The sequence below is a fragment of the Pleurodeles waltl genome, chromosome 5 (genome assembly GCF_031143425.1).
Source record: "Pleurodeles waltl isolate 20211129_DDA chromosome 5, aPleWal1.hap1.20221129, whole genome shotgun sequence".
Lineage (NCBI taxonomy): Eukaryota > Metazoa > Chordata > Amphibia > Caudata > Salamandridae > Pleurodeles > Pleurodeles waltl.
In genome coordinates, this window is record NC_090444.1 from 1,415,831,220 (window position 1) to 1,415,858,155 (window position 26,936).

At 44.7% G+C, this 26,936-nt stretch overlaps 1 protein-coding gene across 2 annotated transcripts in view; it reads right to left on the minus strand.

Moving 5' to 3' along the window:
• Positions 1-23,151: 23,151 nt before the first annotated feature.
• KCNQ5 (potassium voltage-gated channel subfamily Q member 5) overlaps positions 23,152-26,936 on the minus strand; it is a 1,862,282-nt gene continuing 1,858,497 nt past the window's right edge. For both annotated transcript variants that reach the window (XM_069235692.1, XM_069235693.1), the window contains exon 13: positions 23,152-25,633. In XM_069235692.1, the coding sequence (XP_069091793.1) occupies positions 24,689-25,633 (945 nt within the window). In that variant the 3' untranslated portion in view covers positions 23,152-24,688. The remainder of the gene's footprint in view (positions 25,634-26,936) is intronic.

The following is a 26,936-nucleotide window of genomic DNA, read 5'->3' on the forward strand; positions in this document are numbered from 1 at the left end:
TCCCCACTTGTCCCAGTAAAATTGCTGCCCCACTTGTGTGGCTGGGCCTAGTGCCCGTAACAGGAACGGATCAAACTAACATCAATGGGAGTCCTCGCAAGGGACCCTCATTGACCTTTGTTTGATTTGTTCTGTTGCAGGCACTAGGCCCAACCACACAAGTGAGGTACCATTTTATCAGAAGACTTTTGGGAATGCTGGATGGAAGGAGGTTTGTGGCTCCCCACAGATTCCAGAACTTTCCATCGCAGAAATGTGAGGAAAATGTGCTTTACAGTCAAAGTTTGAGGTTTGCCGGGGATTCTGGGTAAAACACCCTGGTGACAGCCAGATGAGTCACCCCATCCTGGATTCCCCTTGTTGTCCAGTTTTGAAAAATGTACAGCTACCCACTTTGCAAAAACAGGTCAGTTTTGAGTGGAAATAATTGTTGTATCCATGTTGCGTTTTGGGCCATTTCCTGTTGCAGGCACTAGGCCTACCCACAAAAGTGAGGTACCATTATTATCAGAAGACCTGGAGGCATGCTAGGTGGAGGGAGGTTTGTGGCTTCCCTCAGATTCCTGAATTCTGTATCACAGAAAGATGAGGAAAATGTGATTTTATTAGTCAAAGTTTGAGGTCTGCAAGGGATTATAAGTAAGATAACCTGATGTGAGCCACTCATGTTACCCCATCCGGAATTCCCCTGGGTTTCTAGTTTTTAAAAATGTGCAGGTTTGCTAGGTTTCCCTAGGTGCTGGCTGACCTCCAGCCCAAACCAAAATCAACAGCTAGGCATATTGCAAAAAAGGGTTAGTTTTCAGTGGAAAAATGTGAGGTGTCCATGTTGCGTTTTGAGCCGTTTCCTCTCACATGGCACTAGGCCTACCCACACAAGTGAGGTAGCATTTTTATCAGGAGATTTAGGGGAATATAGAATAGTAGAACAAGTGTTATTACCAATGGTATTTCACTGCATTTGCACCTTCCATATGTAAGACAGCGTGTAAGAAAAGCCTTTTTGAGAAATGTCTTCTAATTCACATATTAGTGTGGGTACCCATAAATTCAAAGATGTGTACATAACCACTGCTTCTCAACTCCATATCCCATTTCACAAATACATAGGCTTCCCTGATACCTATTTTTCACTATTTATATTTTACCATAAGGTTTGCTGACTTCGCGATACACAATGAAAAAATATTGCAAGGTGCAGCTCTGTTTGTGGATATGGGAACCTCGAGTTCTTGGAACACCCACAAATATTATTTATCCTCACAAGCAGGAGGGTCTGGCAGAGGCAATGGTATATTGATTTTGTAAATCAGCCACTGTGAGGAAAAGTAAAAAATGAAAACACTGTCATAAATGCCATTTTGTTCTTACTAATTTTCCAATTTGTTTTATTTCAACACTTACTTTCTTTAGGAAAACCTTGAAAGAGGTACACAAATGACGCCTTGCTAAATTCAGAATTTGGTCTAGTTTTCAGAAATGTATAGCTTTCTAGGATACCAATTTTTTCATACCTGTTTCCACCACAAACTGGAAGGAGGTTGAAAGCACAAACAATAGGAAAAATGAGCTCTCTCCAAGTATACTGTAATGCGAAAACTGAGTTAAAGAATTTGATTTTCTGAATCAAGTCTGCCTGTTCCTGAAAGCTGGGAAGATGGTGATTTTAGCATCTCAAACCTTTCAATACCATTTGCAGGAAAAAAACACTTCCTTCTGCAGCACTCCCCCCCCCCAAAAAAAAACAAACTTTAGCTGTATTTTAGCTAATTTCTCAGTCCCCTTCAGGGGCATCTGCAAACCCTGGATACTTTTAGAATCCCCAGGATGTTGGTGAAAAAAGGACACAAATCTGGTGTGGATAGCTTATGTGGGCAAAAAGGTATGGAGGCCTAAAGGCAAACTACCCCAAATAGCCAAAAAAAGCCTAGCACTGGAGGGAAAAGGCAGAGCAACAAAAGGGTTAAAACAACTGATAAATAAAGCTTTAGAACGCGCAGCAACTCTTATAATTGACTGAAAATATTAATTGAAATTGTGATGACTATTTAATTGATGTGCAGCTTCTGGTTAATCTCAACTTACGTCCAAGGTCCATTGGCCAGACACGGGAGGTTTCTACACTGATGAGATTGTAAACCTTACTTCGTAATCTGATATCTAACAGATCCCACACCACCATGTGAGAAAGTAGCCTCTTTCTAGCATGGTTACCCCCATTTTTGGCCTGTTTGTTAGTGTGTTTTTACTGTCTCACTGGGATCCTGCTAGCCAGGATCCCAGTGCTCATAGTTTGTGGCCTATATGTGTTGTCAGTATGCTTGACTGTGTCACTGGAGTTCTGCTAACCAGAACTCCAGTGCTTATGCACTCTCTCTGTACCAAATTTGTCACTATAGTTTAGTGACTCCATATTCCAATTCTGATTGGCACACTGGACCCCCCCGTATAAAACCCTAGTATATGGAACTTAGGTACCCAGGGCATTGGGGTTCCAGGAGATCCTTATGGGCTGCAACATTTGTTTTGCCACCCATAAGGAGCTCATTTCTTTCTTTCTTCAGGACTGCCACTGCAGCCTGAGTGAAATAGTGCAAACACTATTTCACAGCCATTTTCCACTGCACCCGGTAACGTATAAGTCACCTATATGTCTAACCTTCATTTACTGAAGGTTAGGTGCAAAGTTACTGTGTCTGAGGGCACCCTTGCACTAGCAAAGGTGCCCCCATGTGGTCCTGGGCCAATTCCCCGGACTTCGTGAATGCGGGGACACCATTATAAGCGTGCACTACATATATGTCAATACATATATGTAGCTTCACAATGGTAACTCTGAATTTGGCCATGTGAGGTGTCTGATATTGTGAAATTGAACCCCCAATCCAAATCTGGTATTGGGGTGCCAATTCCATGAACACTGGGAGCTCCACAATGGACCCCCGGTACTGCCAAACCAGCTCTCTGAGGTTTCCACTGCAGCTACCGCTGCTGCCACCTCACAGACAGGTTTCTGCCCTCCTGGGGATTGAACAGCTCATTCCCAGGATGGCAGATTAATGCATTTCCTTTAGGAGAGAGGTGTTACACCTTCTGCCATTGGAAATAGGTGTTACAGGCATGGGAGGGGTATCCTCCCAGAGCCTCTGAAAATGCTTTGAGGGGCACAAACGGTGCCCTCCTTGCATAATCCATCCTACACTGGTTCAGGGACCCCCAGTCCCTGCTCTGGTGCGAAACTGGACAAAGGAAAGGGGAGTGACCACTCCCCTGTCCATCACCACCCCAAGGGTGGTGCCCAGAGCTCCTCCAGAGTGCCCCTGGCATTCACCATCTTGGATTCCAAGATGTGGGGACCCTCTGGGAGCATCTGAGCCGCCAGTGCCAGCAGGTGACGTATGAGACTCCTACTGATAGGTGCATGCCTGGGTATGTAGCAAACCTCCTTCTCAGGGCTATTTAGGGTCTCTCCTCTCAGTATTTCCTCAGATTCGGTTTGCAAGATTCCTTCAGGACTTCTCTGCATCCTCTGCTTCAGCGTCTGACCGTCGGATCAACTGAAGACTGCTCCTGGAACTGCTGTAACTGCAACAAAGTGTCCAGGAAGGCTCCTGTGACCTGCAACTTCAGCTCCAGCCAGCAACTGCAACAGTTTCCAAGGTGTGCATGCTCTGAGGACTGCCTGTCTTCACCTTGCACCAGAAGAACTGAAGGAATCTCCAATGGAGTGATGGAGTCACTTCCCTGCTTCAGCAGGCACCTGTCTGTGATGACGACCGGTACTCTGGGACTCCTCTCCTGTCGACGAGTGTGATCCCTGGAACACAGGTGGTAGACTGAAGTGACCCTGAATGTCCAAAGGTCCAGCTGTCCAAATTTGGTGGAGGTAAGAGCTTACCTTTCCGTGCCAGACTGTACCCGTGTGCATCGCGTCCTCTGCAGCTCATTGGGCTTCTGTGCACTTCTTCCAAGGGTTCTTCATGCACAGCGTAGCCCAGGTCACCAGCACTCCATCCTGTGACGCACAGCTCTCTGAGTTGTTCTTCGGCAGCGTGGGATCCCTCTGTGTAGTGCTGCGATGACCGCACTTTACAACTCCTTTGTCCCTGTGTCCTGGGACTCCTGTGGGTGCTGCCTGGTCTTCTGAGAGGGCTCTCTGAAGTGCTGAGGGCCCCCTCTGTTTCCTCAGTCCAAATTGAGACCCCCAGGCTCCTCCTGGGTCCAGGCAGCTCCTCTTTGACGCAAAACGCATACTTGCGTGAACCAAGGCTTGTTGGCGGAATCCAACAATCGAACAACTCAATGTGGAACATCACTTGCCCCAAGCAGGAACCCGCAGCTATCTTCTTTGGTGCATTTCTTTATTTTTCTTCCAACCGGAGAATCCACTTTTGCACCTTCTTCCAGGTGGGCAGGGGCTCCTGTTGTTCCTGGACTCTTCTTCGACTTCTGGACTTGGTCTCCTCTCTCCACAGGTCTTCAGGTCCAGGAATCCATTGTTGGTTGCTTGCAGTCTTGCTTGATTCTTGCATAATTCTTCATCACGGCTTGTATCGAGTTCTGAGGAGACTTGCTGTACTTTATTCCTGCTTTCCTGGGCTCTGGAGTGGGGTTCTTTACTTACCTTTGGTGTTTTCTTACACTCCCAGTGCCCCTCTACACACTACACTTTCCTAGGGGGGAATTCGTCATTCGCATTCCACTATTTTAGTATATGGTTTGTGTTGCCCCTAGGCCTATTGCAATCCATTATATTTTTCACTGTTTGCACCATTCTATGACTGTTTACTTACCTGATTTTGGTTACTAGTGTATATATAGTGTATAATACCTACCTCCAATAATAGTATTGTCTCTAAGGTGGTTTTGGCCTTGTGTTACTAAAATACAGTACCTTTATTTTTGGTGACACTGAGTATTGTCTTTTATTGTGCATAAGTACTGTGTGACTATAGTGGCATTGCAAGAGCTTTGCATGTGTCCTAGTTCAGCCTTGGCTGCTCTGCTACAGCTACCCCTGGACAGCCCAAGCTGCTAGACACTACACTACATTTCACTGATAAGGAATAACTGGACCTGGTATAAGGTTTAAGTACATTAGGTACCCACTACAAACCAGGCCATCCTCCTACACACCAGATCTATAACAGAATGTTCTTATCTCCCAATAAATTTTCATTTCACTTAAACGTTTCAACATTAACAAAGGCTTTCAATCACCCTGATACATACAAAGTATTGATTGCTAACTCTGAGTTACTAGTTTCAGACTCCTTCAGCCATCAATCATTTATCATTAACACAACAGTTGACACAACCCAGGCAGCAGCATTGACTGAAGATATTTAAATGTTACCTGATAGGCCCAGTTCATCTGAACTAGAATGAGGGCAGAATTCCCAAATCCCTCAGAACATGGTAACGTTTCATTTTCTGTTATGAATTTTAGTGGAAAAGAAAAGCCATCAGCAGTTCAACATCCCCCTACTCCACCCCTTTCCCCGGTGCGGCACTTCTCCCCCGCGTGTATGAGTATGATTGGAAGGACTTCCTCCCTGCTCAGTAAAACTGGATTCCAACCAATCCTGGAGCTGCTTTCTGCATGGCAGCAGCTCCAGGACTGGTGGGAGCAGGCTAACCCAGTGCTTATTTTGAGGCTGGGGGCCTGGGCCAGAAATCCCCTGGCTGTGTGACAGCCCTGGGATTGCTGGGTCTACAGTACGCATGTCGGACTGGCTGTAGCTAGCCCGACATGTGCACTGAAAGGGGCAGCAATCTTCCTGCAATTGCAGGATGCTGCCCCACCCCATGCCCTCATGCACATGCAGTACACAGCGCAAGCGTGAGGGCAAACTAAAATGCATTTGCCATTTTATTTATTTATGTTTGCCTGCTGTGCTCTCATCAGGTGTGGCGATGCTCCTCCACTCCTTAGGAGGAACCGCCCCTGTCCACCACATACAGCACCTTCAACGGAGATGGAAATGTTAGTTTTCCATTAATTTCTTTGTGGCAGGAATTTAATTCAATGTTTCTTCTTCACCTCATCCAATATTTAAGGTGATGAAATCCATCTCTCTTACACGTGTTCCCTATTGAGTCCTTTGCCATCTGGAGGTACTCTGAAGAGGTTAGTTATGAATCAAAACAATTGGTGTATCCTGAATAAAGGGAACACACACGCATGCCAGCAATGAATATCAAGTTTAAAATGTTTTCCATCAAAGCTGGCATTACCACTGTTTGTTGGGGTCACCTTCTACTGTGCCTTTGGCATTACCTGGTAATAATTTTAATGGGCAATTTGGTTTGAAATATTGATCAAACATTGCAAATGCTGCTCTCTAACCAAGATCTAGTTCATCACAATTTGTAAGCATTTATGGCTCATTCTCAGGGAAGCCAAACTAAATCATGCCAAGGGTACAGTCAGAACCACTGGAATTATACTGCAGTAGATTACACTAAATTATGCAGCAAGAAAAGGCAAACTATGCAGCATAATGCGCCAAAATATTGAGATAGTACTACTTCATTATTTTGTCATGTTTATACTTGTTAACACCGTCTAGGCATAGGCTACACGTCATTAGTACCAGTTAAACATCTAAATATAGCAATAAGCAACAGAAAGGTAACCAGTTAACTTTTGCCAAGGGCCTTCCACCTCACAGCAACACACGTTGCTGTGTTTTAGTAACTTAAAAAAAAACTTAGGCCCATATTTATACTTTTTGATGCAAATCAGCGCCAGGGCAGATTTGCGTCAAAAAAGTTTACCGCTGGCTAACGCCATTCCAACGCACCAGCCGGGCGCCTTATTTATGGAATGACCTTAGCCAGCGCTGCGGCCTGGTTAGCGTCAAAATAAATGACTCTAACCAGGCAGCGGAGGTGAAGGGAAGACTGGGGGTTGTGCGCCAAAGAATGGTGCAAGTCAGGTTAGAGTCAAAAATATTGGCTATAACCTGACTTGCACCATTTTTTGACACATAACCCACATGGAAATTACTCCTGTCTTAGCAAAGACTGGAGTCATACCCCCCTGCCCAATGGCCAAGCCCAGGGGGACTTCTGTCCCGTGGGCATGGCCATTGGGCACAGTGGCATGTAGGGGGGGCCCAAGTTAGGCCCCCCTATGCCACTTTAAAAAAATTAAAAAATTATACTTACCTACATTCACCATGGATGGGTCCCCCCTTCCATGGGTGTCCTCCTGGGGTGGTCTAGGGTGGCAGGGGGTGTCCCTGGGTGCAGGGAAGGGCACCTGTGGACTGCTTCCATGGTCTCCCACCATGGAAATGAGCCCATAGGTCCCCTAACGCCCGCCCTGACTCAGGTGTTAAAACACAGCGCAAATCCGGCTGGGCGCCATGTTTTAAGGCCATGTTTTAAGGCCCCTGTGTGTCATTTTGAGGCCGGAGGATAAATAAGGCGCACATGCATTCATTTTTTGCAAGGGAACGCCTACCTTGCATGTCATTAGGTAGGTTTTCACATCCAAAAAATGACTCAAACTCCATAACTTTGGCGCTGGATGGGTCTAGCGCCAAAGTATAAATATGGAGTTAAGTTTGCACTAAATTTGCGTAAATAAAAATGACGCAAATCCGGCGCAAACAGAGTATAAATATGGGCCTTTATTTTTCCATTTTTGGACAGAACATTACTGTTGGAAATGGCATCTCTGTAGGGTCACCCCCAAACTTTTTGCCTTCCTCCTTCTCTTTTTCTGACTTCATTTTTGCTGGCTTTAGGACTCTGTGCACGTTACCACTGCTAATCAGTGATAAAGTGCATTTGCTGTCTCCCTAAACTCATGTTAACAGGTTTATACCCAATTGGCATATTTAATTTACTTGTAAGTCCCTAGTAAAGTGCACTACATGTGTCCAGGGCCTGTAAGTTAAATACTACTAGTGGCCTGCAGCACTGATTGTGCTACCCACATAAGTAGCCCCTTTACCATGTCTCAGGCCTGCCATTGCAAGGCCTGGGTGTGCAGTTTCACTGCCACTTCGACTTGGCATTTAAAGTACTTGCCAAGCCTTAAACTCCCCTTTTTCTACATATATGTCACCCCTAAGGTAGACCCTAGGTAACCCATAGGGCAGGGTGCTGTGTAGACAAAAGGCAGGACATATACCTATGTGTTTTATATGTCCTGGTAGTGGAAAACTCCTAAATGCATTTCCACTGCTGTGAGTCCTACTCCTTTTATAGGCTAACATCAGAGCTAACCTCATATACTGTTTGAGTGGTAGAATCAGAAAGGAGTAGACAGGTCATATTTAGCATGTCCAGAATGGTAATACAAAATCCTGCTGACTGGTGAGGTTGGATTTTATATTACTATTGTAGAAATGCCACTTTTAGAAAGTGAGCATTTCTCTGCCTTTAAAATCCTTCTGTACCTTACAGCCTGTCTCCAATCCACGTCTGGGCTGGGCTGGTTGACAGCTCCCTTGTGCAGTTCACCCAGACAACCACAAACACAGGATTTCCCACAACTACACACCTCTGCATACTGAATGGGTCTTCCTGGACTGGAAGGGTGGAGGGCCTGACACTTACATTTCAAAGGACAGTGGCCTGCCCTCATACAATGGACTGCCAAACCCCCTACTGGGACCCTGGCATACTGAAAGGGGACCTTGTGCACTTCAAAACCACTCTTTGAAGTCTCCCCCACTTCAAAGGCATTTTTGGGGATATAAACTGGTTCCCTGACCCTACCAACATAGACACTTCTTGGAACAGATGCTCTGCACCAGAATCTGCAACCTACCAAGAGAAGCTGCCTGGCTCCCCCAAAAAACTCACCTGCAATGTAAAGGACTGCTGCATTACTATTACCCTGCTGCCTTGCTGGCCTCTGGCTCTGCTGAGAAGTGCTCTCCAAGGGCTTTGATTGAGCTTTCTTCCTGTTTCCTGAAGTCTCAGGGCCAAAAAGACTTCATCTCTGCAAAGAAACTCCTTGTGTGGGGAACATCGATGCACAGCCTGCTGGAATTGACGCACAGCCTGCTCAGCGGTGAGAAAATAACTGCATCGCCAAACTGGAATGACACAGCCCGGCTCCCTGAGTGGACATCCACGCAGCACCAGCATTGTAACGAAGAGCCCACTGGATGAACGCATCACCAAGCCGGAACGACACAGCCCGCCTTCCTGCGAGAAGGATCATTGCAGCACCAGCCGTGCGACAGGAGGTTTGACGCATCGCCCACCGGATTGACGCAGCACCTGTGGCTTTCCCCTGCACGCCCATGATTTCCATGCATCGTCCCTGGGCATCAAAAGACCCCGCATCACAAAAGAGGATTCAAGCTTGCATGTCTGGATTTGACGCAAAGCCCTTGCTGTGTGGAAAAAGAATCAATGCATCGTCTGTGTGAGCCTGGAAATCCGACGTGCACCTACCTTTTTCCACGCATATCCTCCTCTGTGGTCCTCGTGCGTGTAATTTGACGCAAACCAGGTACTTTGTGCTTGCAAGAGACAATAGTTGCTTTTTAATAACTAAAGACTCTTATCATTACAACAGTGATATTTCAACTTGTGATTGTCAAATCTTGATGGTTTTGACCTTAATTTAATCAGATAAATATCTTATATTTTTCTAAATCTGTGTGGTGTATTTTTGTGGTGCTTTCACTGTGTTATTGCATGATTTATTACACAAATACTTTACACATTGCCTCCTAAGTTAAGCCTGACTGCTCAGTGCCAAGCCACCAGAGGATGGGAACAGGATAATTTGGATTGTGTGCGACTTACTCTGACTAGGATTGTGGTCCCTACTTGGACAAGAGTGTATTCCTTTGCCAAGTAGAGACCCCATTTCTAACAATTACCAAAGCAAAACATCCAAGAAAAAGTCCCATGTTAGCAGATGCAAGTACACATATTAGAAAGAAAAGGGAGGCAGGTACAATATATGAGAGGGGAGGGTGGGTACTCAGGGGTAGTGGCATGTGTCTACAAGAAAAGCCAGATCTAAAGGGCCACAAAAAGGGGGAGGGGAAACAATGGGAGGTAGGAGTAATGAGGGAGTGGGTATGCAAGGATGTAGCACACTGCAGTACTCTCAGAAGATATCGAGGGAGGTATATAAGCGAAGCCTTAGCCATGACCTTCCTGTGAGGCCATGGTATAGACGGTGAGCAAATAGTTGCAAGAGGGTGCCGGATGTCCCGAGGTTGTGAGGTAGAGGGCTGGAGCATAGCATAAATTTCACTAGTGGTGTTGCAGTAGATCATATATTTTAGTAATTTATCTGCGGTGGGTCACTGACCCCTACCCCAATAGATGGCTATTTGGTATTTGGTCAGCAGCAATGCTATTGCTGTAAAACAGAGGTGAGTGCATAGAAGATGTTTAATGTAGTCCAGGAGTGCTAGCAGGGGGTCTGTCTCTAACTGGGAGCCAATCATAGTGAAGATTAATATCAGGATCTGGAGCCAGTATGATTGGATCTTGGGGCTGGTCCGTGGAAGGTGGAGGAAGTCAGCCTGAGCGGATTTGTATCTGGGGCATTAGTGTGAGAGGGTGGGGTCAAACTTTGCCAATCCCTGAGTGGTAGTGTAGGTGCAGTGAGAAATGTATAATGAAGGGATTTATGCCTATGGTTGGCGGACACTAGTTTGTTCTGCGCACAGCAGAAGAACCTCATCTAATCCGGTAGTGGCTGGCCTAAGTCACGTTCCCAAGCCGACTGGCTTTTACGTTACTGGGTTTCATAGCAATGCATGTCTGGTAAAGTCAGGAAACAAAATATGACCTTCCAGTGGATGACATAATTAATGTCAAAGGGGAAGGAATCATCAAGTACGATCTGGTATGTGGGGATTTTATTACGTAAGGTGTTATATAGACATTAGAGTATGAAATGGTCTATGCAGTGGAGAGTGTGCTGTGTGTGATGATATGGCCTTTAGGGAAGATATTCCCTATGGTATGTAAGCTGTGTTTCTGTAGTACACACTGGACGAGTCGTTCCTGCATTGAAGCTGGAGAGTAGAGGAGGCCCCCACCAAGGCATGGACAAAGTTTTAGCCATCTCAACTAGTGGTGGATAGTGTCTGAATGTCTATGGGGTCTCTTGGAAGCCCCAGCGGCAGGACAGTGGAGAGGGGGAGTTGGTGTGTTTGGTCTATCTGTGGTTTCAAATATAGTAGGTGAGCACTGGGATGATACCAATAATATGAAAAGATGGTAGAGACGGAAACCAGGAACACCGAATCCTCCATGGTCATATGGGAATGTTAAAGTTTCCCACTTTATCCTAGGCCATTGACCTGCCCATATTAGTCAGAGTAGTAGGCTCCATAATGTCACGAAGAAGCTGGCAGTCAGGGGAATCGGTGTGTTGGTAAAGAGGTATAAAAATTGAGGAGGAACCACCATTTTGATAATAGTTATGCGCCTGCAACGGATAAAGGCAGCCTAATCCATCGCTCAATTTGGGTAGTAATTCTTTCTAATGCCTGACCATAAGTTAAGCTGATTACCATGTTTCTCTGCCACTGGAGAACAATGCTGAGATATTTGGTGGAATCGTCACACCAAGTTAGGGGGTATTCCAGTGTGCTGGGTGTCGTAGTGTCAGTGAACGGAAAGAGCTCAGATTTGTTCCAGTTATTGGAGAGGCCTGATATGCCCCTGAAACAGATAATTTAATGAATAATTGGAGCAAGGTTAGTTGCAGCGTTACGAACAAACAAGAGGATATCAAGCCATGCCAGAATCGCAAGCCACGCTGTAGGTGCTTCTCCTGCAGTCACCTGGCAAGGGGGTCCAGGGCAATTATTAAAATTAGGGGGGACAGGGAGCTGCCCTGTCGTGTATGCCTGAACACCAGGAACGTGTCTGTAATGGAGTCAATGATGTGTAAGTGGGCCACAGGCTTGGAGTATAATAACATAATCAGGTCTAGGAAGCCTTATGGAAGTCCCAGTTTGTGTACTGTTGCCTTCCAAAAGTGTCACTAAGGCAGGCAAGTGAAATGCTTTGGAACCATCCAGGGCGTCTACAACTTGAATGAATTCCTCCTTAGTAATGGGCGAAGCCAGATATTGCTGTTGCCCTGCCTTTAGCCACACCATTGCCATCTCATCTAAGTAGTCAGTGATCTGGGTGGGGCCTGCCATTGAGGGTGCGGTGTAGAGATGTTGGTAGTAGTGCAGAAACTCCCAGGTGATACCAAGTATAGCAAACACCGGATTGCCTTCTCCAGTTAGGAGTTCAGTGATATGGTTATTGCAGGAGTTCGGGTGTAGGAGATGCACCAATGCACTTCTGGATTGTTCATCCTCATCATACCTATGCGCCTGGGCATAGTTCCCTGAATAGGACAACTCGTATTCTACTAAGTAGTGGAGCTTCTCCAGTAGGCTTGAGCGTGTTGAAGATGATCATCCTGTCCAACCTGTACTGACTTATAATAAGGATCACGCAGATCAAGTTCTATGTGACCTAAACTGCGTCTAGTGTCCCCTAGTATGCCTGCGTGTTTAACGATGCATACGCCACAGATATAAGCCTTGGCCTGGTTATCTACAGTTCCTGAGTGGAAAGTAAAATACTCCATTATAGAATCCCAAAGTTCTGAGCGAAAGACAGTGTCATGAAGGGTGGTTTTGGGAAATCTCCATTGGTGCGACAAGCCCACCCGTGTGGAATCTGCTGCACCATCTGCACCAGTGCATGGTTAGACAGCGTATGAGAGAGGTGAGTTATAACAGAAATCCAAGGGGGTGCATTGCTGGACACAAACCAGTAATTGATACGAGTCCAGACTACATGAGGCGTTGAGTGAAAATGTATCATCGGGGACAGTAACGTAGTGTGAACGCCACACGTCAATGAGCCGGAGCATCTTCACAATGTCATGCAAGATGAGCAAATCGTGGGGTTTGCCACTGACATTGAAGCCTGTGGAGCCTATAACCGGGTCATAAGCCTTGTTAAAATCGCCATCTAGAGATATCATTTCAGCATCTGAGAGATCCATATGAGCCAAAGGCTCATTGAAGAAGGAAGGAGAGTCTATGTTGGGAGCGTAAACATTACCCAGAAGGACAGATTTGCCTGTTTGGATACCGGAGGCAATAACTTAGCTACCCTCTCTGTCTGATATACTGTTATGGTGTGTGAAGGGGATGATTTATTGAATCCCATGGGAGTATAAGCTGTAGAAGGAAAAAATCTACTGCCCCTCCATGTGGAGACATATTTGCAGTTGGCCCTAGGGAAGAGATGCTTCTCCTGAAGAAATGAGAGTTTGATATCATGGCAGGCCAGGAATGAGGTATGAGAGGACCTGTTTGCCCTTTCTGGGGTTATTGAGATCCCAAATGTTCCAGGACAGACAGATCAGGTCTAGAACTCCAGAACCCCTCAGTTGTGAACCCGTTGGGTGTTAGGAAGAAACGGCATGATAGCACAAGCTGTGCAATGTGACAGTGTGTAGCCGCGTGGTGAATGGACACAAACAGATAAACAAACAACATTCAAAATAAACCCAGCCCCCCAACCCACACCAATGAAAAACACAGCTTGCAAATCCCATACACATAAAGAAACATGTCAATTCTAAGGGGGTATAAATCATGGGCATGTGACAAAACTACAGAGGCCAGTGCCCTCATGTAGGATGAGTCAGAAATGTGAGAGAGAGTTGATTAGAATATTAACAGTGCCTAACAGTCATGGTTGGAACGAGCTTGAGAACAAATGTGGCGGGGTAATTAGTGGCCTAGGTAGGAAGATAAATGGTGGCAGGTTTGGTCATTGTGATGTGCATGTCTTAGTCGGAAGGCCCATCCGGGTAGCAGTATTTTGTTGTACCATTGAGCAATTGGGGGTGGACTGGAGAGAGGTCAAGTTCTCAGAGTCACACTGCTTCCAGAATGCAACGGCACTTGCTGGGGTGGTGAAGATGTGTGACGACCATTAGTTTCTACACGTAGCCCGGCCACATACAACATGACGAAGTTAGGACCCTGCTTCCTTAGGGTCTTTTTCACCTTGCTCCTAGGACAGCTATGGTGAAATAGGGAAACAGAGAAAAGGAAGAGCCCTGGCAGTGCAGTCAGCCTCGTTCTCGAGCCAGGCGCAATGCTGTATCCCTGTCCCTATAGTTTACCTGGCGAAGGTGATGATCAGGCGTGGTGGCGCTCCAGGTGGGGTTCAGGAACCAAGTGATCTGTGGGCCCTTTCCACAACAAAGGTATCAGTGAAATCCTGTCTAAGGAATACTTCTGTGAGGAGGTGTTCCCCAAAAATATTAGGGTATCCATTGTTGGTAGATTTTGCAGTTTCAACTATTGGCAGGTTGTTCTGTTGGGATCTTGCCTCGAAATCCTCTTTTTTAGCCACTGTCAGTTTGAGCAACTTTTCCATCTTCTCCAGGCACTTCACAATGTTGAATTTGTCATCTTTAACTTCAGAGCTCTGTCATTCAGTGCCATTGAGTCTGACCACATGATGATCCAGCCGCTCATCCGCTCAATCCAACCTGCTGGTAAGGGCATCAAAGCGAGCATCAATGGAGGTGAATCCGTCCTATCATTCAGCCATGATGGTTGCCATGCCTGTTAGACTTGTCAGCTCTTGGTTTGGTTTCCCCGTACTTTTTGCTTCTGAACTCCTGTTTTTGATCCTGTGCTGAATTTAACTTTTGCTGGGTTTTGGACTCCGAACACTTTACCACTGCTGACCAGTGCTAAAGTGCAAATGTCTCTGCCTAATGGTATTTGTGATTGGCTTCTTTATGATTGGCATATTTGATTTACCAGTAAGTCCCTAGTAAAGTACACAAAGTGTGTCCAGGGCCTGTAAATCAACTAATGAACCTGCAGCACTGATTGTGCCACCCACTTGTGCAGCCATGTAAAAATGTCTCAGACTTGCTACTGCAGTGTCTGTGTGTGCAGTTTTGACCTGCCAGTTGGACCTTGCAATTGTACCCACTTGCCAGGCCCAAACCTTCCTTTTTACTACATGTAAGTCACCCCTGAGGTAGGCCCAATGCAGCCCCCTGGGCAAGTAAGGCATGTACTAGTGTGCTCTGCATATCCTGATATTGAAATACTGCTAAATTTGGCTTTCACTACTGCAAGGCACAGCTCTTCCATAGGGTAACGTAGAGGTGTGGAGTTTGAGGTCTCTGAACTCACAATTTAAAAATACATATTTTGGTGAACTTGGTTTTTAGATTGTAAGTTTGAAAATGCCACTTTTAGAAAGTGGGCATTTTCTTGCTTAACCATTCTGTGTCTCTGCATGGCTGTGGAATACACGTCTGGGTCAGACTGACAGTTGGGCTGTTTGTGAATTCACTCTAGACAGTCACACAAAGGGAGCCGAGATGTGTTCTGCATATCCTGATTAGTCTTTGTGGGCTAGAGTGGAGGGAGGAGCCGACAGTTGCACCCAAATAGGGCTGTGCCTATCCTTACACAAAGCAGTCTCCAACCCCCTAGTGTGTGTCTGGGGCCAGGACAGGGAGAGGCAGGTTCTTGTGCACTACAAAGACTTTCTGTGGGAAGCTGCCTCTGTATATACTATATCAAAATGAGATATAGTGTGCAGAGAGTTCAGGCGTTCCGCAGAGGCTTAACAGTAGATAATACTAATGTTCTCTTTTGTGGTAGTGTGGTCGAGCAGTTAGGCTTATCAGAGGGTAGTGCAAAGCATTTGTTGTACACACACAAGCAATAGAAGAAGCATACACTCAAATGACTTAACCCAAGACCAATGGTTTTTATATAGCAAAAATATATTTTCTTAATTTATTTTTAGAACCACAAGATTCAAGTTGCAGGTAAGTACTTCAATGGATTCGTATTTCACACATGTATCAACAGTACTTTGTGTGAAATCAATAAATTATACAGTTTTTGAATTACTGGCAATAATCTGTTTTAAAAAGGGACACTGCAATTTTCTGAAACAGTTCATGGGGGGAAGAAATGTTAGTTTGATTTGCAGGTAAGTACAATACTTAAAGTTTCAGTCTTCGGGTTTTAGGAAATCCACCAGTTGGGGTTCAAGTTAACTCCAAACACTCACCACCAGCAACAAGGGGCTGGCTGGGTGCAGAGGTCAAAGACAAGCAATTTTACAGTGGGCTCCTATGAAGACAGGGGGTACTCAGAATCAGGCCTGCCTGCAGGTAAGTACCTGTGACTCGGAGGGCAGACCAGGGAGGATTAGAAGAGCACTGGAGGGGCCACAGGTAGGCACCAAACACCCACCCACAGCGGCACAGGGGAGGCTGGGTGCAAGGTACAAACAAGATGTCGGGTTTCCAATGCTGGTCTATGGGAGGACCCCGGGGGTCACTCAGAGGTTTCAGGCGAGGTCCAGGGGGGGTATCTCCGGCACACCACTGGCTGGTTAAGGAGGAGGGCTGCCTGCTGAGTGTGGCTGCAGCGGGTGTCGGTTTCTTTAAGGCCTGGGGGCTGCGGATGCAGTGGGTCCTTTGGCGTCGGATATCTTCATCTGGAGTTTTCGTGGTCAGGGGGATTTTGGGGTTCCCTCTGCAGGGGTCGTCGTGGAGGGGTGGAGGGGTCAACGCAGTGTGGGCACTCGCTCGGAATTGCCTGGGGATCCTCTCTAGCTGGTTTGACCACCTGGACTGTGGGCGTTTGGGGCAGAGTGGTTAGGACTCACACATTTGGAGTGAGGTTGGAGTCCTTAGTTGTTGGTTTCTTCTTGGACAGGGCCGCTGTCCACTGGAGTTCTTGGTCCTTTTGGGTGCAGGGCAGTCCTCTGAAGCTTGTCAGATGTTGCTGGTCCAGCTGGATGCGTCGCTGTTCTTTGAAGCAGGAGGCAGGCTGGTAGGGCTGGGGCCAAAGCAGTTGTCATCTTCCTTCTTTTCTGCTGGGGGTTTCGGCTAAGCAGACATTCTTCTTCTTGTCAGGTCACCAGGAATCTGGTGAGCTGGGTTCAAGGAGGACCTTAATTCCTTGATTTAGGGGCATTTTAGGGGTCAGAGTGCAGTAGCCAATGGGTACTGTCCTTGAGGGTGGCTTCACCACTCAGGTCAGAAATTTGTCTGAAGGTGGCAGGCTTGCACAGACCCGTCAGTCTTACATTAGCAGTTTGGCTAACATACAGGGAGCATCTCTAAGATGCCCTCTGTGTGCATTTTTCAATAAATCCCATGCTGGCATCAGTGTGGATTTATTGTGCTGAGAAATGTAATATCAAACATCCCAGTATTCAGTGAAGCCATTATGGAGCCGTGGAGTTCGTAATGACAAACTCCCAGACCATATACTCAATATGGCCACACTGCACCTAAAATGTCTAAGAATGGGCTTAGATACTGCAGGGGCATACTGCTCATGCAGCTCTGCCGTCACCTGTGGTATAGTGCACCCTGCCTTACGGCTGTAAGGCCTGCTAAAGGGGTGACTTACCAATGCCATAGGCATGAGAGGGGTGCCATTACGAATTTGCCTTTTTCTCTGCCCCGGTACACACAAGCTGCAAGGCAGTGTACATGTGCTTGGTGAGGGACTTAACTTTGTGCCAGGCGTGTGACAATTGTGGAAACAAAAGTAGAGTTTTTGGGAAAGAACACTGGTGTTGGGGCCTGGTTAGCACACTTTCAATGAAAGTTGGGATCAACACTAGGAAAAAAGTGGGGGGTAACCATGCCAACAGTGGCACTTTCCTAACCTTTCCTTTGAAGTTTGTCTACTTCAAAGGCAGAAATGAGTATAAGTATTGGACTGCTGACCCCACAACTTTAGAACACTTCTGGACTGAGGACCTTCTGTCAGGAAGAAGGGCTGGAAGCTGTAGGAGAAAGTGACAATATGCCTGTTGATCTGCTGTGCTGGCCTGCTGCTTGCTACTTCTGTCCTGGGAGTAAAATGACTGGACTTTGCTTTTTACATCCTGCTTTCCAAGGTGCTCCAAGGCTTGAAATGAGCTTGCCTCCTGTTGTGAAGTCTCAGGGACATCACAGACTTCATCTGCCAGCACCTGGGCTCTTCTGCTGAGAGTCCTAACTTGCTAAGTCGTGTCAAATTCAGTCCCTGAGCACTTAGAAGTGGAAGCTGGTAGCCTGAGTGAAAATCCACACACCAAGGTCATTGCAGCAGAAACATTTACGCAGCACCTGCACTCCGGCTGAAAAATCAACACAGTGCCTTTCTCATGACTGATGCATTGCCTGCTTCAAGGCAGATCCATCATTGCCATGTGTCTGGATTGTCCACGCATTATCCCTGGGCATCATTGTTCTTCAATGACGTTGCTCCGCAACCAGGAATCAACGCATTGCTAGTCTGGTGGGAAAAGAAGCCACGCATCGCCAGCCGGGCGGGAAAAGAATCCACACGTTGCTCATCCAGCATACAAATAATTGACGCATCGCTTACTTTTCTGACCCATCGCCTCTTTTGCGGCCCGTATCATCTTTGTTTTTGACACATCAAAGGTACCGTATTTTATAAGGATACAACCACTAATTTTTTAGGATTAAGACTCTTTTAAATCTTTAAAAAGTGATATCTCTACTTGGGTATATTGGAGTTTTGTTGTTTTGGTCTTGTTTTACTCAGATAAAGATTAGCTATTTTTCTAAACTGGTGCTCAGTACTTTTGTGGTGGTTTCACTGAGTTACTCTGTGTGTGTACAACTACTTTACACATTTCCTCTGAGATAATCCTGACTACTTCAGCCAAGCTACCAAGGGGATGAGCAGGTTTAGCTTATGTGTGTGACTCCCTTACCCTGACTAGAGTGAGGGTCCCTATTTGGTCAGGGTGTAAACTGACTGCCAACTAGAGAGCCAATTTCTAACAGTGCCATTGAGGGGCACGATTATTTCTTCTCAGAACTGGCCCTCTTCTATGTTTGATAATGGCTGCCAGTGGCCTAGAGTCTCGCCTTGGTCAAACGAGAGTTTTTTCTGTTTAGGATCCCCTCGTCCCATGGCAGAGAATGGATATGAGCCCGGGAGATTGTCGGGGGACAGATGCGCCCTGCAGACATGAGTCTCTACAAGCCTGTGTCGTAGTGGGGTTAGGGACAGTATGCCGCTTGACTCCAGGCCCAGTCCAAAGTGTGTAGTGAGGAAGCAGGTAGCACCTAGCCTCCTACACATGAATGTGCACCCAAGTATAATGATATGCCTTGAAGGTGTGCCTGCGAGAGACTCTGTGTCTAAGTGAAGATGGACAGTTATAGGGCCCCAACAGTTCTGCCCAGGGAAGACTATGGGATGGGTAATGCAGCGTTTGAACTGGCTGGAGGCAGTAGTGGAAAAGGGGGTGACCATCCGCTCCTATTGATTGGCAGCAGTGAGCTGAGTAGGGACAGGGGTTGCAAAGCCTTCCAGTGCAAGCAGCGGGCTATTCGGGGTGGGCCAGGAGCAGCTGCCAAATTGGTGCACCCGATCAAGTGGTTCCCCAGGCAGTGCCCAGAGCAACATAGAAGTCAGCCTCCGCATGCGGGTAGGTATGGGCAGGCCCCATGCCGTGAGAGCCACCAAGAAGCATCAGCAGGTGAAAGAGGCAGGCCAGATGGTAGGCAGACGAGGGCGGGCAGTTACATAGGTGCTGAGTTCCAGGCCCAGGGTACAGAGATATCGTCCTGCATTGCGGCAGCCCCTGCCACGGTGTAAGCACCGAAAGAGGGATGGGGGGTCAGGGCTAGGCCAGACAGCGAGCAGGCCAGCAGGGCTATATAGCCCCCATTTCGCAGGCTCACCCACGACGGGTCGTCAGCAGGATGGGTTGTCAGGCAAGATTTTCCTCAATCTCTGATACCCCATAGGCATGCGGAGGAGGTCAAATGGCTCTGTGGAATGACTGTGAAGAGCAAGTGGCTCTGGAGCATCAGCGCCGAGCGGCCATCTTGGTAGCTGGAGTGGCCACGTCCGGTGTTTTAGTAACTTTTTAACTGTTTGAGCTACAATTTTTTTGTTAACATCTGCAGATTATGTAGCAGGTGATGGATTAAATGGCAAATCCTTAATCATGCTAAAAACACTGCAGCGCCACAATTGCATAGTCCCAGTGACCCTGACTACAGTAAATCATCTTAATTTATAACAATATAATTGTAATTGCTGTATTTTAGTGGGTCAAAAGGACTATTGCCTTGTTTGGCCAAAAGGGTACTCCACCACAATTCTCATAAAGTACCCTGTCGCTAATTTACTGATTTGCCTGGCTTTATTTAGATTTGGGCGAACTGTCATATTTCTTCTGTCACAGCCTTCTCTGTCTGCCTGCAAAAATCCTAGACCGACAATCTTTTGGGCAGTTTCATGGACATCAGGTCTTCGGTCTATGTATCTCAGACTGTCAGCCCTATTTAGAGCAGATATTCTGGTGTACACATAAATGATTCCTGCATGGTAGGAAAAAACTTCCAGAGTATCAGTTACATTTGAGTTTTTTTTTTCAAAACCAAACTCTTGGGCCCATATTTATACTTTTTGACGCTAAACTGCGCTAACGCAGTTTAGCGTCAAAAATTTTAGCGCCGTCTAACGCCATTCCGAAGCGCCATGCGGGCACCGTATTTATGGAATGGCGTTAGCCGGCGCAAGCAGACCGGCGCTGCCTGGTGTGCGTGGCAAAAAACCACGTAGACCAGGCAGCGCCGGCGTAGGGGGAAAATGGCGCTAGGGCGTCTTAAAATGGTGCAAGTCGGGTTGACGCTAAAAAATCGTCTAAACCCGATTTGCGCCATATTTTTTCGACGCCCATCCCCCATCAACATGACTCCTATCATTGTAAAGATAGGAGTCATGCCCCCTTGCCCAATGGCCATGCCCAGGGGACTTCTGTCCCCTGGGCATGGTCATTGGGCATAGTGGCATGTAGGGGGGCACAAATCAGGCCCCCCTATGCCACAAAAAAAAAAAAAAAATACTTACCTGAACTTACCTTAATGTCCATGGGATGGGTCCCTCCGTCCTTGGGTGTCCTCCTGGGGTGGGCAAGGGTGGCAGGGGGGGTCCCTGGGGGCAGGGGAGGGCACTCTGGGCTCATTTTGAGCCCACTTGTCCCTTAACGCCATCCCTGACCCAGGCGTTAAAAAGCGGCGCAAATGCGCCGTTTTTGGCCACGCCCACTCCCGGGCGTCTCTTTTGCCCGGGAGTATAAATACCACGTAAAGGCCTGGGAGTCATTTTTTAGACGGGAACGCCTCCCTTGCATATCATTAACGCAAGGAAGGGGTTCACGCTAAAAAATGACGCACATTCCGGGAACTTTGGCGCTAGACGCCTCTAACGCCATAGTATAAATATGGCGTTAGTTGGCGTTAGTTTAGCGTCGAATTTGCGTCGAAAAAAACGAGGCAAATTCGGCGCAAACGGAGTATAAATACGGCCCTTGGTGTGAGACTCAAACAAAAACGTCATTTAACATTGTACCCTAAATGCAAAACTTCAGCACTTTCAGCAGACACTGTGTCAGTGACTCCTCTGAAGTCATAGTAATTTTAGACAAGCAGGTGGAAATCTATAAATATGGTGGTCTGTAAACTGCCAGGTCAGCGGTGCACATTACTCTGCTGCCCTGGCAGAAAAGAGTACTGACCACCAGGGTCTAAATCAGGCCTCATGTGTCCCAATGGGATAGCATTAGCTGTCAAGCTGAAGCATTTTGCACAGTTGTCAATGAATGATAGTTTTTTGCAGTAAAATAAAGAACATGTATGCAACCTAAACTACCAAGTGAGTTTGGATTGGATTATTCTTGGTCAAAGGAAGACACATTTTCTTGCATCACCTTCCTAAATTGTGCACTAAGTCCTTCTAATGGAACTCCATATATATTTGTGTCAAAATCAGTTAAAATTCTTAACTTTATTAATGTGGTTACATTCTAATTTTGCAATGTTATGATATTTACCGGGTGTCGATAGGAGTGCTGATCCTTCACAATTCTTCAAGCAATCCATATAGAAATTTAAATATGAAGAATCTACATGGCACTTTTTAGTCATTCAATATTGTTATCATGAAAATGTGGCATGATCCGGCCCTCTTAAGCCATGAAATAACTCTGTTGGCCCTAGAGTTTACAGCTTTCCTAAAATGAGGGGAAATGAGGAAATGCCTGTTCTAATTTCTTAATCAGCAATACGAAGTGGAATGCAGGTAGGGTGTGGCTTTCATGTAGTCTCCATTTTAGATTCAACTCCTTAAAGTTGACATTTCCTTTCCGTGGTAACCTTTTCCACACTTGTGAATGTGTTGTATGTGCATTTCTGATAAATACTGATGCCCTGTAGTCTGTAAAGATAGTTCCAGGGTAGTACATTTCGGGACACAATACCACAGTTTTTCATTCTCGCTGTGCTTGTTAGGAGACACTTCATTCTAGCTAGATGAAATGAATGAGCTGCTCTGCGCCTTTGCAACAGTGTGATAAGTACACTACTTAATTATATAAACAGCTTCTGTGCTATTGCTCAATGAGAGAAGCAGTTCTATGCTGGGATTATCACAGAACCTCTACGAGCTGCGACTGAGATGCAGCCCTGCTGACTCTGACTGCCATCCTGCTAAGGAGCTTAACCTGTACTGGCTTCCTGAAACCTAACACCAAGGTATGGGGATGAGTCTATTCCAACTGATCTGGCAGAGGTTATGCCTGCTATGCTCTCCTTAGTACAGTAATAGATACAGACAGGAGTACCCAAGCATTAGCCATGGTTGAATTGTTTATATTGTTTACCATTCTAACAACGATGATTATTGTAGTGTGTCTCATCTTTCTAATAATTGCAACACATGCTTTTTGTACAAGAATACGATCATTTAAATAAAAGTTTTGGAAATGCTTTTCCTATCTTTCTTGTGTTTACCTTGGGCGTGCAAGAGAGACTAACGAAAGGGTTAGGTCTGTTTCCAGGTATTCCTTGGGAATCAGAGTGTCATTTTCAAGGTTGCCAACATCATCATTACCCTGGTGAGTTTAGTGGTTGGATGTGGTACGGTGAGCTAGCTGAGATATGCCAACACTTAATAATGATATATGTGAACTAAGTCACTCTATTGTGAAGTTTGTGTTGGTCTAGTACTAAGTCCAGCTATATTTTTAGGAACCATATGAAACAGGTTAAAAGAATAAAACATACCAGAAGTTTCAAGAGTAACTAAAAAATTATAAGGTATTCCTGATTTATTTGTAATTCAAGAAAAAAAACATTTACATTTTCATACATGATTTATGGAACTGTTCAGTTATGTGCACAAGATTGCTTGAAATAAATTAAATTAAACTGAGAGAATTCAAGCTGTAACGCATGTAATTTAAGGCAAATATACCAAGTTCTGTGTGATAAATTATTGGCAAAAGGAATTCATATTCGATACCCCTTTGTTATTCAATGGAAAAGGGAAGTGCCGGAATTGATACATTAATTTTAGAATGCTTTCCTGTCCTCTTTCCGAACCATTTTCTTGGCCCTAAATTCACACTCATGTTTCAACAATTATGACAGAGTTAACGTAAAATAAAAAAGGCACATAAAACATTAGATAAAAGATAATTCTAAAAACTTTATAGAGTTTGAATATATCGTACAAGACCTTGTTTTTAAATATATAGGTAATCTGGCTAGACAAATGCAGACATTTAAATAACTTAATATTTAAATCGATCTCAAAAGGTGAAAAAGCCTATCGATCCTTGCAAAACCTTTATCAGCAATCAAGTTTTGATAGTCAGCGATGTTGCAGAGCACGAGAAAACCTGGAAGCAGGTAAATCCTGTAGCGAAACAGTGATCAGCTAATTGTGCTTCAAGACAACTTTCGAAATGTACCAACTGAATTTTGTTCATCAGGCATAAGGTATGGATCACAGCTGTGCATCCAGCTTTGTCTCCGAGTGGGTGCAGTAAAAAACACACTCTACAGTAAGTACTTCACATAACAAGGCTGTCCATTAACATTCAAGAATACTTCTGTAAAAGAAATTCAAGTCCTTCACAATACCGTGTACAGCATTTAGCCAAGGTTAAGACTGCAGTGATATTTCCTCATGTATAACAAATCTTCGGAATTCGTACAATTCATAGCAAAATAATGTTCTTATCAAAAAGAACAACCTGAACGCGGTGTGCAAAATATTTGCCCCAACACTGAATCACAAAAAATATACAGAAATTAGCGTTCTAATTCTGTTAGTATGAAAATAATCGATTAAGAATGAGTTAACGTGTTTGTACCTTCCAACTAGCAGTCATTATAATTCCATTCTATTCCTTTTCTTGGTACCGCGGTAGCAGCTGTTGATGATATTTTTGTAAACATAAACTATTGCCTAATTCAGGACCTACATTTTTTAGTGAACCCATAAGCAAAGTGCTTTGTAATGGTTGCATCTTGAAACTTCTGTTTTTCTAAAATAATCGTCTCTGCGGTTTCATACACCCTGCAGCGTTAGCTTTGTAGACTAGTATTTCAATCTACTATATTTTACTACTTGAATGGGTCAGTATATATATAGATTTTAATTTGTAGCCTTCACTTAAACATGCATTTCCATGCAACTAGAAGATATGGGCTCATACAACTGCCTTTCAGTTTCTTCCTGATTCTTGCAAAGTTATCGCATTAAAAGGGCTTTCCAAACAAATTCATGCAATGATATGTATGAGTAAAATAATTACTAAGCCAATAAATAAAACCCAAATGTTATTTAAGTTTAACATGAGGCAGGCTAAGTGCATCTGTACCATCCTCTGTCTTGCAAATGCTTTGAGATGATCTTGCAATTCCAGTCCTAAGAGAGTCAGAAGAGAGTGCTGTTTCCATTGTTGTCTGAGAAGTGGCTTCGAAAGTCTCAGTCTCTAGCTCTACCTCTTCGTCTGCTATGAATAATGTTGACTCTCTCCATCCAGGGTAAACCTCTTCGCTTACTCTTGAACAGCTGGAGTTGCTAGGGGAAAGCTGTGGGTTCAGTTCTTCTGTTGACTGTATTAGGGTTGCAGCAGATAATGACTTTCCAAATTCTTTGCGTGGGGCTAAAGGGACTGAAGACAGCATTCCCCCTTGTGCATCAAGACTTTTTCTCCTTGAAAAACCCTTGGTCAGTTTAGGTTGCGCAATCTGTCCATTGTCCTTAGAGGCAACAAGGCAGGCGGTGACATCATAAACATCCTCCTGCATGGATGCAGGAATTATATGAATAGGCTCTGGCCTAGTAATATGCTTTAAAGATGGCAAAGGTGGTATTTGTAATGTTGTGGGTGTTGTTGGTTTGGACACCTGGTTTATTTGGTTTGATATGCTATTGGCTATTAAAGGTTCATCACTTTGATTCACTGGCACCTGTGTTGCTTGACTATGCATAGCTGGATTGAAGGCATAGTAAGCTTGAGCATTAAATTCATTTGGTGTCAGTATAAACTGTAGTCCACGAGGGATATTGGCACTAGCTGATCGGGATATACATCCACTATTTTGTGCAGAACTAGACAAATCCTTGCTGTCAACAGGACTTTGATAGTCTGAAGTCTGTTCACATTCAAAAAGTGGCATCTGAAATGAAGCCAATGTAAGTGCTGAAGCAGACCCTTTCCTTAGGACCTGCTGGTAGATATCTAGTAGACTGTCCAGTTTTGACTCAATGGATTGGACCTGTGGAAATAAGAATAAGAGCGTATAATATTATAATATAGAGACAATATTTAAACTGCATTCTCATGTGAATATATTTACTAAGTTGGAAAGTGATCACATAATTATTTTGTGGGGCAAATAACACAACTTTGTGAAGGCGAAACAATCTAAAACAGTAACATGAAAGTATTTTTATAGTCTGCTAATGCACAAAAATCCAAGTTTAACTTCTGTGAATGTTTGTTAACGTCATAATGTAATAGTAGAAAGGGAAAAATTAAATATGGATTCATATAAGTAAGGTTGCATGTGAAATTGTGCTAAATTGCCAGACTACTTTTCATAAATTTCAGCCGTGGTGTTTTAATTTTAATTTTTTATTTTACTTAGTCATGCTAATACTTTCTCACATGTAAGTCGCTGACACATAATATCCATAAACATAATAATCCATCAAGTATGTACAAGTATATAAAATGTGTTTAAAATATTTAAAAAAATCAAAGACAGTAACATATTCACGGATTTTGAATGAAAAAGGGTGTAGATGTTTTTTCTACTGTGTATGGAAGTTGACTAGTCTGATATACTATTTCGGCTCAAAATGTTACTTAGCACTCATGAATAGGGATTTGGATACCAGAGGTGTTTCATGAATAGCTGTGATAGATCAGCACCCATCTGAGCTCTTGTTTCCGTGTTTGCAGAGTCTAAAGGGCATATATTTAATTCAGAATGTTTCCAGGTTAGTGCAGGACATGCAGAAACAATATCTCAGAAACAATGATTAGTGAATGACTCTCTTGGTTTACAAGCTTTGCTGTCTGGAATTCATCAATTAACTCAGACACTTTTCAAGTAGATGTGTTCCAGACGCTGCAAACGCAACAACAGAAAACTCAGAGATTGCATTCGGATTTTGAGTTCTATGTTTTTGCCCTGACAATTCAGCAAAAGTGGAGGTTTATGAAATGTGTTCATCTCTGATTACTAATTAAGTGTCATCCCAAATTATAACACAGGTCACCTGCTGCTCTGCTTTTTTTCTCAAAATAAATCAGTGTGTTTCTAAAGGAAACTCTCAGAATGCTATTTCATTAACCTACCAACGGTCGTCGGGCCTAAGGATGTAAGACAGTAGGGTGATTGTTAAAGTTACTGGAGAATGACAGAATAGCACTCTAATATCTATTTTATATCATATATGATCGGAGGTATGGCTTTATTGAGATGAAAACAGATTGTCTGGTATTTATAGAGTTTAGGAATAAAGTATAATCTCTCCCTCTTATATGTTGTGCCCTTCATATATCCATTACAT